General features: G+C 42.6%; 1 protein-coding gene across 19 annotated transcripts in view; it reads right to left on the bottom strand.

Annotated features, from left to right (window-relative positions):
• birc6 (baculoviral IAP repeat containing 6) overlaps positions 1–13,081 on the bottom strand; it is a 156,129-nt gene that overhangs the window by 39,826 nt on the left and 103,222 nt on the right. For 14 of the 19 annotated variants that reach the window (XM_064932346.1, XM_064932354.1, XM_064932347.1 and 11 more), the window contains one exon: positions 495–732. In XM_064932346.1, the coding sequence (XP_064788418.1) occupies positions 495–732 (238 nt within the window). The remainder of the gene's footprint in view (positions 1–494; positions 733–13,081) is intronic. The other 5 variants (XM_064932359.1, XM_064932343.1, XM_064932345.1 and 2 more) reach the window with 1 other exon arrangement.

The raw sequence follows: 13,081 nt of genomic DNA, 5'->3' as shown, positions 1-13,081 counted from the left end.
AAGCACACTTTCATAAGTCTCAAGAATAACAGCTCCAGTAAGCCACTGATGGTAAATAAGAATCATGACTTGAGTTTTCAGTTCATTGTTCGCCGGTAAGGGGTCCTGCCTCCTGCGTGCTCTGGGCATGACAAATCAAATGAACAAAATAAGTAGAAAAATATTAGTCCTTTTGACTGAATGAGTTGAAAAGATCTGAGTCAGTAAAAAAAGCTGAACTTCCCATCACTAGCTGGTTGGGGTGAAGTACGGGAGGGAAGCGGGATAACATGGGCTTCCTGCACACTGTGGGACTGTGATTAACAAAGGGTGGTCACAGACCCACAGGTCAGGTCTACATTGCACTAGCACTGATCACTCACAGTCTACGGAGATGGACGGGACCTCAAACCCTCTCCCCTTGTTCAGTTGAAACTCATGCACAGCCGAAACCATCAATTTACATTGATTAAATGGGAAATGAGACTTAATTTGCTTGTTCTGTATATTCTTACTCTGTCCGTCTAAGTCCCCACCTGAGGCGGTTGGTGTAGGTGTCCACGCAGGTTTTCATCTTGGCCAGCAGCATGCCCACAGACGTCTGTCCCTCAGAGCGCTCCTCCTCCTCTTCCTCCTGGCTGGGGTCTCCTGACAAGGGCAGCAGCAGGGGCACCAGGGCCGTGGAGGTGGAGGTGGCCCTCAGCAGCTCCAGCAGCGCCCGGTACAGGGGCACATGACGTGCCATGTCCAGTACTGAGGGAGAAGAGAACACAGAAACGAGGGGTTAGGAAGGTAACTCCGGTTACGCATAAGAAAGAGCCTACAGAGAACTGGTAATAGTGTTTCGGAATCAAAAACTGAATAAAAACAGACATAATTTAGACACCTCTCCTGCTATCAAACTACGCACTGCTGTAAAAGCATCTGAAGAAACACTTGAGGTTTAGAAATCAAAATTTGATTTCCAAGATGAAAAATTAATTCAATATATGATTACATGCGAGGACAACATAACGAAAGTATCAGTCTCATGGCCTTAAGTGAACCTCTGTGTGTGTGTTACAGGATAGATGGGTGCAAGTTAGAGAACTCCAGATTGCTCGGAGATTGCACTTGGAGAGTGGAGAGGAGCAGCAGGACTAGAAATGGATCGCAGTGAGTAGCAAGCTGGTGAAAGGGGATTTTAAAGATTATTACATTTCCAGGAATGTACAAATGACAAACGACATGCACGCACAAGGAATAGCCCTGAGGCGGCCAAAACCAAGTCCAGAACTCAATTTAGACTCTTCACAAACAAATGTGCGCCTGACTTCCCCCAATATCACCTCGTGTCCCTGAACGCAACTCAAACAGCCTTGTGTTCCAGGCCCTGAAATTAAGCCGAGCCAGCTAGTCAGGAGGGCAGGCAACATTGGAAGCAAATCGAAAAAGGAAAGCCTGGGGCCTAGCAACCCCTCACTTTGCCCAGATACAGGATTGCATCAAATAAGAAATAATTAAAATAATGAATCTCAGGGTGTCATTTTGTATAATGAGTCAGGCAGCGCGATAGATTTTTCTAGACATGCATTTGTCCTCTTGCTCAGTTGTGCACCGGGGCCTCCTACTCCTCTTTCGCACTGTTCTGTGAAGGGAGTAGGACACAGCATTGTATGAGATTTTCAGTTTCTTGGCAATTTCTCGCATGGAATAGCCTTCATTTCTCAGAACAAGAATAGACTGACGAGTTTCAGAAGAAAGTACTTTGTTTCTGGCCATTTTGAGCCTGTAATCAAACCCACAAATGCTGATGCTCCAGATACTGAACTCGTCTAAAGCCCAGTTTTATTGCTTCTTTACTCAGAAGCACAGCTGAACCAAGATCACGTCCATCATTGTCAAAGCATATCCAGTCTGTGTGTAAAGAGATTGCCGGTGACCATACAGGAACGACCATTTGAGAATGTGAAGGTATGTGTGTGGGGCAATGTTTACGTGAGCGCACCCGTGTGCTTGTGCCAGCCTCAAATGGAGCAGGACGGCCCTAACTTTGGCTCCCAGGCTGCTTTACATTTATATTGGAATTCCCGGCCCCAACGTCCCTGTCCCAGTATTTGAACGTTGACCTCTCTCCGCTTTAATCTGCGCCTCAATCCTTTCCACTGTCTGGACGGCAAAGCACAGAATCCAATCCCCCCCCCCCCTGAATACATTTACGCAATTACCGCTAGGCTCAGCTAACTGATATGATTGATGTGGTAGATGCCGCTATCCGTCTGATGTTGCCCAGTGATATGTGTGTGTTGCCCCTAAACTTCTCTTCCTCAATGTCACCCCTTTTCCCCCCATTCTCCTAGTACTCTCATGGTCAAGTCCGTCCCCCGCTCACCATCATTTCATTTGTACTAACTGAGTTACAACCAACAAAATGGACTACTCTGCACGAAGAAAGACAGACAGAATTTTTCAATGGGTGATAGATAAGGTTTGGAATTCGAACAACAGCAGTAATGCTCCAGAAACAAACATGGGTCTTATGTGACCTTCATTCTCTTAAGGCAAAATATCATTGTCAGATGACATAGGTTAACATAAAAAATCCCAATTGGAGGGCCACCTTCCCTGACTTTAAATTGGCAATCAAATGTGCATTTTAATTTATTTATTTATTTTTTATTATTTTTTTTTTTACAAATTTGACTGCCCTGGCAAGTAATTTCATTCACATTCCCACCTTCTCTGATTCTGACAGGGCCAATAGAGGAATCCACTAACAGGATAAATAACAGACTAAGGTTAATAGCAATAGCTTGAGAGACCCACAGAAATGGAACTACAGTAAACTGGACATCAATCTAGACCACGGCTTGTTTTTGGAGACTGCTGGAGCAGATAGCTTTGAGTAGGTGTGATTTAAGGTCCTCCTTAGGGGCTGTATAGCTGGGTGCTTAGTATAGAGAGCAGACGCGTTAGGTGATTCAAAGTTAATGCCCCACCTGAGCAGCTCCGTTGATGACTCACCCCCTGCATTGGCTCCTTAAAATAAAAGGCACTTCAACTAGGCTTAATGCCTCCCCGTCCACTGTCACTTAATACATAGATGTGTAAAGCCATTTGAATTCAGTCACTTATTTACAGCATCACTTTTGATTTAAACAAAACTTTCCATAAATGTTTGCCCATGGACGTGGTCAAAAACGAACTGACTTTTTGGACCCGACTGCCAAAACATCCAGGAGGTAAGTGCTCAAAGTTGACCCATTTTGCAAGAGAGATCCAGGTCTTCGTCACTGGAAAATATATAGTTTGATATCATTGAAAATTGTACAAACAGTGTTGTCAAACTATTTTATTATTTCTTTAAAAAAATGTTTAATAAAAATAATGTCCTTTTTAAACCTTTAACGTCAATGCTCTAAAAACACGTAAACTCTATATTCATATATGTTGTAGCTTAGAGCCCATTTCACATCTGAGATTTTTGTGTTGTACCTGGCATTGGTTGAGACATGCTCTTAAATACTGGGTGGGTGTACTTTCAATCATAGAAATATAATTAATAGAATGGACCTATCCCTTCAGATTACTGCAATAAAGCTGGTACACCATTGAAATTACATTAACATTTTTTACTGTAATTAGTAACAAGATGACCACCAGTTCCCCCACCGTTGAACGTCAACTTAAATGGTCATGTATATTCTATTATCTATTTCTATGATTTCAATACGTTTCCTATGGAGGATTGACCGCATAATTTAAAACAGATATTCCCATTCAAGTCAACATTCTCTGATGTGTGGACTTCAATCTTTGCGGTTCCATTTGAAAGTGGAAATTTCAATTTATTCCCATTTTAGTTCATTTATCAGCCGAAACATGACACCGAACCTGTATTCAAGAGCATGTTGAGCATGTTGTCTCTCAACCAATAGGGGTCACAACACAAAAAAATTAAATGTAAAATAGGGTCTAAGCTACAACGTGTGAATATGTTGTAGCTTAATATGGGATAAACTTCTAAAAGGATCACTCACCTAAAAAGGAACAAACAGAAAACGGGATAAAACTCTAGTTCCTCAATCTTTTCTCTGTATACATCAATGATGTCGCTCTTGCTGCTGGTGATTCTCTGATCCACCTCTACGCAGACGACACCATTCTGTATACTTCTGGCCCTTCTTCGGACAGTGTTAACTAACCTCCAGACAAGCTTCAATAAGATACAACTCTCCTTCCGTGGCCTCCATCTGCTCTTAAATGCATGCTATTCAACCGATTGCTGCACGCACCCGCCTGCTCATCTAGCATCACTACTCTGGACGGTTCTGACTGAGAATATGTGGACAACTACAAATACCTAGGTGTCTGGCTAGACTGTAAACTCCCCTTCCAGACTCACATTAAGCATCTCCAATCCAAAATTAAATCTAGAATCGGCTTCCTATTTCGCAACAAAGCCTCCTTCACTCATGCTGCCAAACATACCCTCGTAAAACTGACTATCCTACCGATCCTTGACTTCGGCAATGTCATTTACAAAATAGCCTCCAACACTCTACTCAACAAATTGGATGCAGTATATTTCACTGGTCATCCCCAAAGCCAACTCCTCCTTTGACCACCTTTCCTTACAGTTCTCTGCTGCCAATGACTGGAACGAATTGCAAACATCGCTGGAGACTCATTACTCCCTCACTAACTTTAAGCACCAGCTGTCAGAGAAGCTTACCGATAATTGCACCTGTACACACAGCCCATTTGTAAATAGCCCACCCAACTACCTCGTCCATGTTATTTTATTGCACCTTTGCACCCTAGTATCTCTACTTGCACATTCATCTTCTGCACATCTACCATTCCAGTGTCAATGCTAAATTGTAATTATTTTGCCACAATGGCCTATTTATTGCCTTACCTCCCTAATCTTAATACATTTGCACACACTGAATATAGATGTTTCTATTGTGTTATTGACTATTCAGGTCAAAAGTCACTTTCTGCGTACTTCTACAGTGAGCAAATATGTATATGTTAGATTCACACAGAAACACACAAGCAGTGGGATTTGCAGTGTGTGTTGGTGCGGGTTTTAGGCGGATAATGTGTGAGCATCTCATGAGAGGCGACATGGACACAGAGGGCATCAATCTCCCGCTGGTGCCAGTGACTACGTCACCAAAACACCATAAATTCTGCAGCTGCACGGAATACCGTTACCATCCAATCGCTCTCAGCAGGAAGGGGGAGGTAGAGACAAGGATAGATAAGTTGATAGAGAGAGAGAGAGAGAGAGCAGCAGGGGGAGATGGACTGGAGCACTGATGCATTCTATAAAACAACAGAATCTCAACCACCCAGAGACAAAAGAGACGCTCTTTACATACTGTATAATAAAAACAAGGCCTATAGACTAAGCCTTTATCTTACAATCGGCTTACAATGGTTTTTGTGGTTTTGGGGTGAACAATATATTATGGTTTACTTTGAAAAAGAAACTTGGAGGACCATGGCTATGCAAACAGTTTAACCAAGGGGTGGTTAATCCCAGGTACTTTCTAGAGTTGGGAAGGTCAGAGACCAACGGAGATTTCTATTTTGCCATGTGGGTTGGTTAAAGTTTAATCGGCTTCTCTCAACAGTGCTCACAACTGCTTCTGACACACATGAGAAGACGGGGAACGCCTTGGATTTATTCACGCCACTTCTCATCGGAGCTGGGAGAGCGTGGTATTGGCTGGCAGTCTTCTAGCCGTGGGCATGGCAGGGTCAACACCACTGAGACAGATTGGGCCTTCAAACACTGGTGCCTAACTGGTGCTACTAATCCACATTCGTATGCATCACAAGATTCCAGTCTATTTGGGCATCCGTCATTAAAATAATCCGCATATCATCAACAGCCTGTCACCCCGAAGTCGAGCCCTTGCAGGAAATAGGGCTAACTATCATGACAGGAAGAGACTAAAAAACTGACGGGTGAGAGGAAGAAAGAAACAGGCGAGAGGGAGGTGAGCAAACCAAACGCAATTAATTAAGGAGAACGAGATCAAAACAGTAGAATGTGGCAGTGGAGCCAAGACATGATGACCTGAAATGTCTCCTGGCTGGAACAACCAATAAGCAATTCAGAGACGTCATCCAAAAAGCCACAAGGCAAGGGGAAGGCATCGTATGTACTCTATTACAAACCTTACTCAGAAATCACACAAAGAGCAGGTTGAAATATTACATCAAGCTAAGAGTGATGTTGAAATACGACACTCCAGACAGAGTTGAGAAACTCAGTCAAGGGTTAAGCTGCATACATAATGCATGTGCGACTACAATTTAAAGTGGAAAGCCTTTGCTGGTCCACAAAGCAGAACTACAAGCATTAAGAAAACAGCACCCTCTGAGTACCCCAGCCATGTTATCTATGCCTACACTGTTATTGTCAATGTAACAACATACCAGCCATTTGTATTTTTATCGCCGTCATTTTCATAGGGAGACGTTGTGGGTGAATAACATTGACGAGAAACACAGAAAACGAGACCCCAGAGTTGACGCATGTCTACCTTGTGAAAGTTATAATTCAACATCTCCCCTTTCCATATGTGCCAAAGTTTAGCGGTACTGTCACTTTATCCAATTTAGACGTGCTGAGGAAGTTAAATGACATGGAAAACGAAGGGATCCAGCACAGCTCAACATTTTCTATTTAATGGGCCATTAGGTTGCAAGCTATTCTTGGAATGGAGCTTTTTAGGATATTAAAGAGAATAGGATGAAGTTCATGGTTGGGTGCAAGTGTGTGTGGGATTGTACGATACTTCCGCCAAAGATGTCAACAAACACAACATAAAAAACATAAAATACATGTAAATATTTCTCAAATTAATTTTATATTTATAATTAGATTGCATAGTGAATATGGCAATATGAAAACTGTGCTCATTTTCTTGTTTCATGTTTTACGCATGAATTACACAAACGTAGAATAAATATTCCATTATTAATCTCCAAGTGGCCTTCGATTTGGCATTATTGAACACGTCACAAGGAGTGTCACTCCAACTAGTGGCAGGGGTCGACTCAGGATTCAGCAGTGGGCTGCATCATCCGTTTGTCGAGCCAAACCCAACGTAGTGACATATTTCAGCTAAAGCAGCCACATATCCCCCCTCTGTGGCTCCGGGTTTGGAATGAGATAAGAAACCAAGGAAAAGAGAATGAGTGCGCAAACAAGAGGCCTGCACTTCTGGGAAGGAGGGAAGAGATGAAGCGATGCTGCCACTGCCACCGCCCGCCTTTGTGTACTTGATAAATTAGTGTTCGCACAACACTGCCAGATAAGAGTGCTGTTGGCGACCACTCCTCTTCTACCACTGACGCTGTTGGCGGCTTCAATACAAGAGGAACAAGCCAAGTCCACTCTGCCCCTTTTCTCCTGTTCCCTGTCTCCTGCTCCTCCTACTGTAAACCAGCACTAAGTGAAATGTGTCAGATAGGATGCTGGGTTCTGCACATGTGACATAGCAATATTTGATACTGCATTTTAAGCCATATCCAGAAATGAGGATTGCAAAAAAAAAAGAAAAAAGAAGCTATTGTCGGTTTAACTACGCATTGTCATTTTAATGACTATACCTACATGTACATATTACCTTGAATATAACCGGTGCCCCCAGTATATAACCTTGTGATTGTTATTTTCCTGCTGCTCTTTAATTACGTGTTTTATTTCTCATTTCTTGGGGGGGTATTTCTATCAAAACGGAATTGTTGGTTAAGGGCTTGAAAGTAAGCATTTCACTGTTAAGGGGCATGTGAACGGTAAAATTTGATGGTGTTCCTGGACCATCTGACAAAAAGGTGACAGTTTGATGAAAATGCTTTAAAAGGTTCAAATAAAAGGTTACAATTCAGGCATGTCATAATTGCGCAAAAAACAGGGCCCTAGAAAGAGATTCGTCAAGTACAGGGAGGTAAGTGGGAATAAGAAGCGCGAGAGGCTAAAATGCCAAGCACACAGGCAGAGGTTCACCTACGTAGCCCGGCTGCGGTTCCCCAGAGGTGGCAGTGAGTGGCAGCAGCCTGGCACAGGGGACCATGTGGACAAACAGGGCTGGCTGGACAACTGGGGGTTTGGCTTCAATAGAGGGGGAGGTAGTAAAACTGTAGTAAACAGTGGTGGTGGTGGTGGGGGGGGGGGGTAGTTACATATCTCAATATTATTCTGGTAGTCTTATCGATACTTTGACTCCAAGTATTTGTTTTTTTTGTTGCTTGGTAGTGTTAGTCGTCTGTACCTGCCCCAAAACTCTGGTATTTTTCCATGCTTCAGCTTGTTCTTCATCTTTCTTTAAATAGTGAGTCAACATGTTTGAAGCTGGAAACAAGCAGATTTTTTATGGAATATCTTCATAGGTGTACAGAGGCCCGTTATCAGCAACAATCACTCACTCCTGTGTTCCAATGGCACGTTGTGTTAGCTAATCCAAGTTTATAATTTAAAAAGGCTAATTGATTATTAGAAAACCCTTTTGCAATTATGTTAGCACAGCTGAAAACTGTTGTTCAGATTAAAGAAGCAATAAAACAGGCCTTCTTCAGGGTTGAGTATCTGGAGCACCATCATTTGTGGGTTCGATTACAGGCTCAAAATGGCCAGAAACAAAGTACTTTCTTCTGAAACTCGTCAGTCTGTTCCTGTTCTGAGAAATGAAGGCTGTTCCATGTGAGAAATCGCCAAGAAACTGAAGATCTCTTACAACGCTGTGTACTACTCCCTTCACAGAACAGCGCAAACTGGCTCTAACCAGAATAGAAAGAGGAGTGGGAGGGCCTGGTGCACAGCTGAGCAAGAGGACAAGTACATCTAGTTTGAGTGTCTAGTTTGAGAAACAGATGCCTCACAAGTCCTCAACTGGCAGCTTCAATAAATAGTACCCGCAAAAGTCCAGTATCAATGTCAACAGTGAAGAGGTGACTCCGGGATGCTGGCCTTCAAGGCAGAGTTGCAAAGAAAAAGCCATATCAGACTGGTTAATAAAAAGAAAAGATTAAGATGGGAAAAAGAACACAGACGGAAGAACTCTGCCTAGAAGGCCAGCATCCCGGAGTCGCCTCTTCACTGTTGACGTTGAGACTGGTGTTTTAAGGGTATTATTTAAATAAACAAATAAGATTGCGGCAAAGGGGAATGGGGGAGGACGTCAATGCCTCGTGGAAATTTTGCTTCTTCTAAATATCATTTTGTTGAGTCAGCAAAAACGTAAATCAGCAATGTTTATGCTACACACCACTTTGCAGGGAATCCTTCGTCTGTCTCGGTCTCGTCTAAACAGAAGTAAATAGGCTGCCACTGTCATTGTGTGTCACTGCTGGGGCCAGTGACATGTTACTAAGCCAGGGGACATGTTTCCATTTCAGCTCATCATGGGAGAAAACAGCAGGTGACCAAACAAAACTTAGAGGGCAATAAAGCAATAACAGAACTCATCGTAAGGTTCCACCACGAACACAGAGCAGCATGGTAGATCGCTAGCATGTGGCACAACAAATCCAAAAACCAATGTAGTGTTCGTAGTCTTGAAGGACATATAGTTAAGTCAAATTCAAGGTTTTATGAATGACCGGTGCAGAAGAGTAGTATACATACCCTTCTATACATTGAAGAGAGGAGTCTCCCTTGCCTTAAACCGATGGAATACATGCGATAGTTATCACAACACATCTCAACGTTCCACAGGAAACTAAACGCATTATTTAAACCAGATGTCCCTTTAACGGGATGTTCTGATCACTGAAGTCATTAACCAGACAATAACCTGCCATCTACTCATTTACAAAACAAAGGTAGAAGCATGTTCCACTATTGGCACCCATGTTACAAAGGGGCACAGGATAGCGAAACCTACATCAGGGCTACAACGATGTGCAGTCCTTATCAAATGTTGATGGGCACTTTATAGACAATATTACTGCCCACATTTACTTTTCCTCAGTCAACAAGATGAGTAATGGACAACAACAAAAAAAATCACCATAGTAAAGAGTTGAACTGTTCTATTGGTCAGCTTGTCAAGAAAGAATAGAAAAACAGACTGGGACAGTTGTGGGACGATAGATCCCAAATTCACACAACCAGTAGGCCAGTTACGTCATAAAAAAAATATTACCTTAAAAAGCAACCAGTCTGATACAACAGATCAGAACATTCAGCTTAAAATGTTGATACTATTACTTCTTCACATTATAAGCGCAGTAATGCGCACAAGGCAGTAGGTTAAATGCCAATGTTCGTTCCATTATGCAATTCGGAAAACACGATTGTCAAAGCGCTTTCATGTGACAGATGAAGTTTGAAATATTGGAAGAGGGGAGATCTAATATGCAACAACTAACATGGGTTGATAATATGACTAGGATTGTGCCTTTGGCTACTGGACAATGAAAGAAAGTTGATATAAAATAATTGCCTCCACGGATATGGTCTGATTTTGGCTCGGCTACTTTGAAGCAAGGTAAGACATGCCTCATAATATGAAGTAACACGTTCAGGTTTCAAACAAAACGTTTTGAAAAAACGCACACTGCCTCCAGCTCATTGCAAAGTGACGGGTGACGCAGTGACAAAGCCTGCCTTCCGTTGCCTATGCATTTGCTGTTTGAGATGCTGCAGCAGCAGGTCTTGCTATCTGACAGATTTTCCATTTCCTCTCAAAGGCTCCGTATGCTGTAGGCCTACACATGTTTTAAATAAGATACATAACGAATATACTGTACACGGGCCAATTTAATTCCACTAAATTATGCAAGCTAACCTATAGACCGATAAGCATGACCAGTCAAATGTATTTCCATCGACTGATATTTCCATCAATGAATGGGTTAAAAAGCGTTATTTTGCAATGGGATTTTTCCTTCTTCTCCCAGACAATAGGTCTTTATCAGCTGTTCTATTTATTTCTATCGTCCAAAAGCTGTCTCGCATGCAAACTAGAGCATAATATAAGGCCCGTATTCATAGACGCCATTCTGCTTGAAATAAGTTGGACCGGGAACTAGTGAGAAATTATTCAAAGCAATTACCAGTCTCAAATAAGTGGGCCCTACTGCGTGCAGAAATGCTGCTGATGTGGTAAAATCAGTTGGTAATGACTTACATTTCTCATAGAGGAAAAATAGACCTTTCCCAAACATCAGTGTACAGACAGCCCAGAGAACCTGCTTATGCAACCATTTGATTGTGGTAATGTCTCGACCCAGAGGGGCATCATTTTCATAGGTTCGGAGAAGCAATAAGAGCTTCAAATGATGCGAGGGTATGGAAAACTTGTTCACCCTGGGTCCCAAAAGTCCCATTATTCTCATGCCATTTTTTACCACTATTATTCATCATCATCATCATCATTAGTATGATAATCTCTACCCAATTCTATAATATATAGTCATATTTAGTGGTACTTCATTGCTTGTTGGCTTCCACAGATATTAATCCCCAAAATTGGTAAAGCCTTGTGAGCTGGTAATAAACTTCAAATCCAACCATCAACAGTAAGACTGTTGGCTAACTGTAATCAGTGAGATCATATGTCCCTTTAGTTTCCAAGACAATACAGTACTCTACAATAAGCCAGCTATCCTTGAGCTGCGTAAATTTTGTGAACTCCAACATGACCACAGTGGCATATGGGTGGTTGAAGAAACGCCATTTAAATTATAAAAAATAAAAAAAGACATTCGGACCCCTGTCATATTTGTCAGCCCCTCCATTTTAACTAACCCAAAAATCACATTGCCTTCTACCTCCTGCATTACTCTCAATCCAATTCAGAGCCCTGCTATCCCTGTAGAGGAGCAGGCCTTCTCCCTGTAATTAGAGCTGACAAGTCCAGGACTGACGCTTGGTATTTCATAGTGAGGGGAGTCCGCGGGATCCACGCTTCCACACAGTGAAAAGAGGGATTTAAAAAGGGCACCTGTAAAGAAAAGGACACCTCTGATGTAAATTAGTGTACAGGGGTGCAAATGGTGTACCTGCACCATGGCACGGCAGAAAAACATGTGCTGTGCTTTCAGCGCATGTTTTAACGTTTAAAAAAAACAAACATTTTGGATATTAATCCCATCCCCCTGCCCAATCTGTTTGACGCTCTCCCTCTTATTTTCCCAATCTGTCTTCCGTCCATGGGGAGGGAGCAGCGATGCGCATGGTGGCAGACTTGATGAGAAAAGAAAGTGTGCTTTCGCTGGGCAGGTTGAGGCGGGCTGCGTCAGAGCCCAGGAGATCCCTCAGCTCTGGACACTTAGGGAGACGACGGGGGAGTGTGCCAGAGTGGACTGAGACTGACAGGCAGGGCACAACACAGGAGAGATGAGAGGATGAGCAAATGTCAAACAAAGGGAAGTGAAGAGGAATACCAACCATGAGATCTGCCAGGGAGAGGGGCCTAAAGGCTAATCTGCTGCTTTGAATTGATTCTTTTATCTTGAGAACTTTTTTTTAACTAAGCAAGTTTCTGAAAAACTTTTTAAGCTTCAGCAACATCAATAGAAGTGGTTAGCGTGAGAATATTGGTTTCTGGTTTGTCAAGTAGGCATATCTTTACGAGGGAATGAAACAATTTGGGATGGTGGATACATTTTAGGGACAAATTCAACGGAGAAAAAAAGCCATAATCAAGTTAAGTTGTTTGTTTCTAATCAAGACAAAAATCTGAAACGTAAAAAATCCTCCCCAGTCCCCCTGAGAACAAGTCGTTCCTCTGTGTGCAACAAAACACCAGGGATCCTAAACATTTTACCACAGTTGTAATTTGACTCATGGAATTGGAGTCATTCCAAATGGGTTGCCTGGGAACTGTAGAGGCTGATGCTGTAGAATTTGCCCTGCTGATAATTGCCATTAATTGTTGTGTAATTCCCCAGCATTGGAGTGATTGGTATATGTGGATCCTAATGATCAGTGAGGTGTTCATCTCTGTTTGAGGCATTCCTCTCATGGAATGTTTGAGTGCTGACCATCCACTAAAGCTGGTCAAACATTTGCGGCAAAGCCAGGAAGCCAGGGCTGAGGAGAGTACTACCATTGGCTCGAAAGTGGACACTGGACGATAAGGGCTCAGGTTAA

Source organism: Oncorhynchus masou, chromosome 23 (genome assembly GCF_036934945.1).
Source record: "Oncorhynchus masou masou isolate Uvic2021 chromosome 23, UVic_Omas_1.1, whole genome shotgun sequence".
In the NCBI taxonomy this organism is placed as follows: domain Eukaryota; kingdom Metazoa; phylum Chordata; class Actinopteri; order Salmoniformes; family Salmonidae; genus Oncorhynchus; species Oncorhynchus masou.
This window is presented reverse-complemented; position numbering and strand designations above follow the sequence as displayed.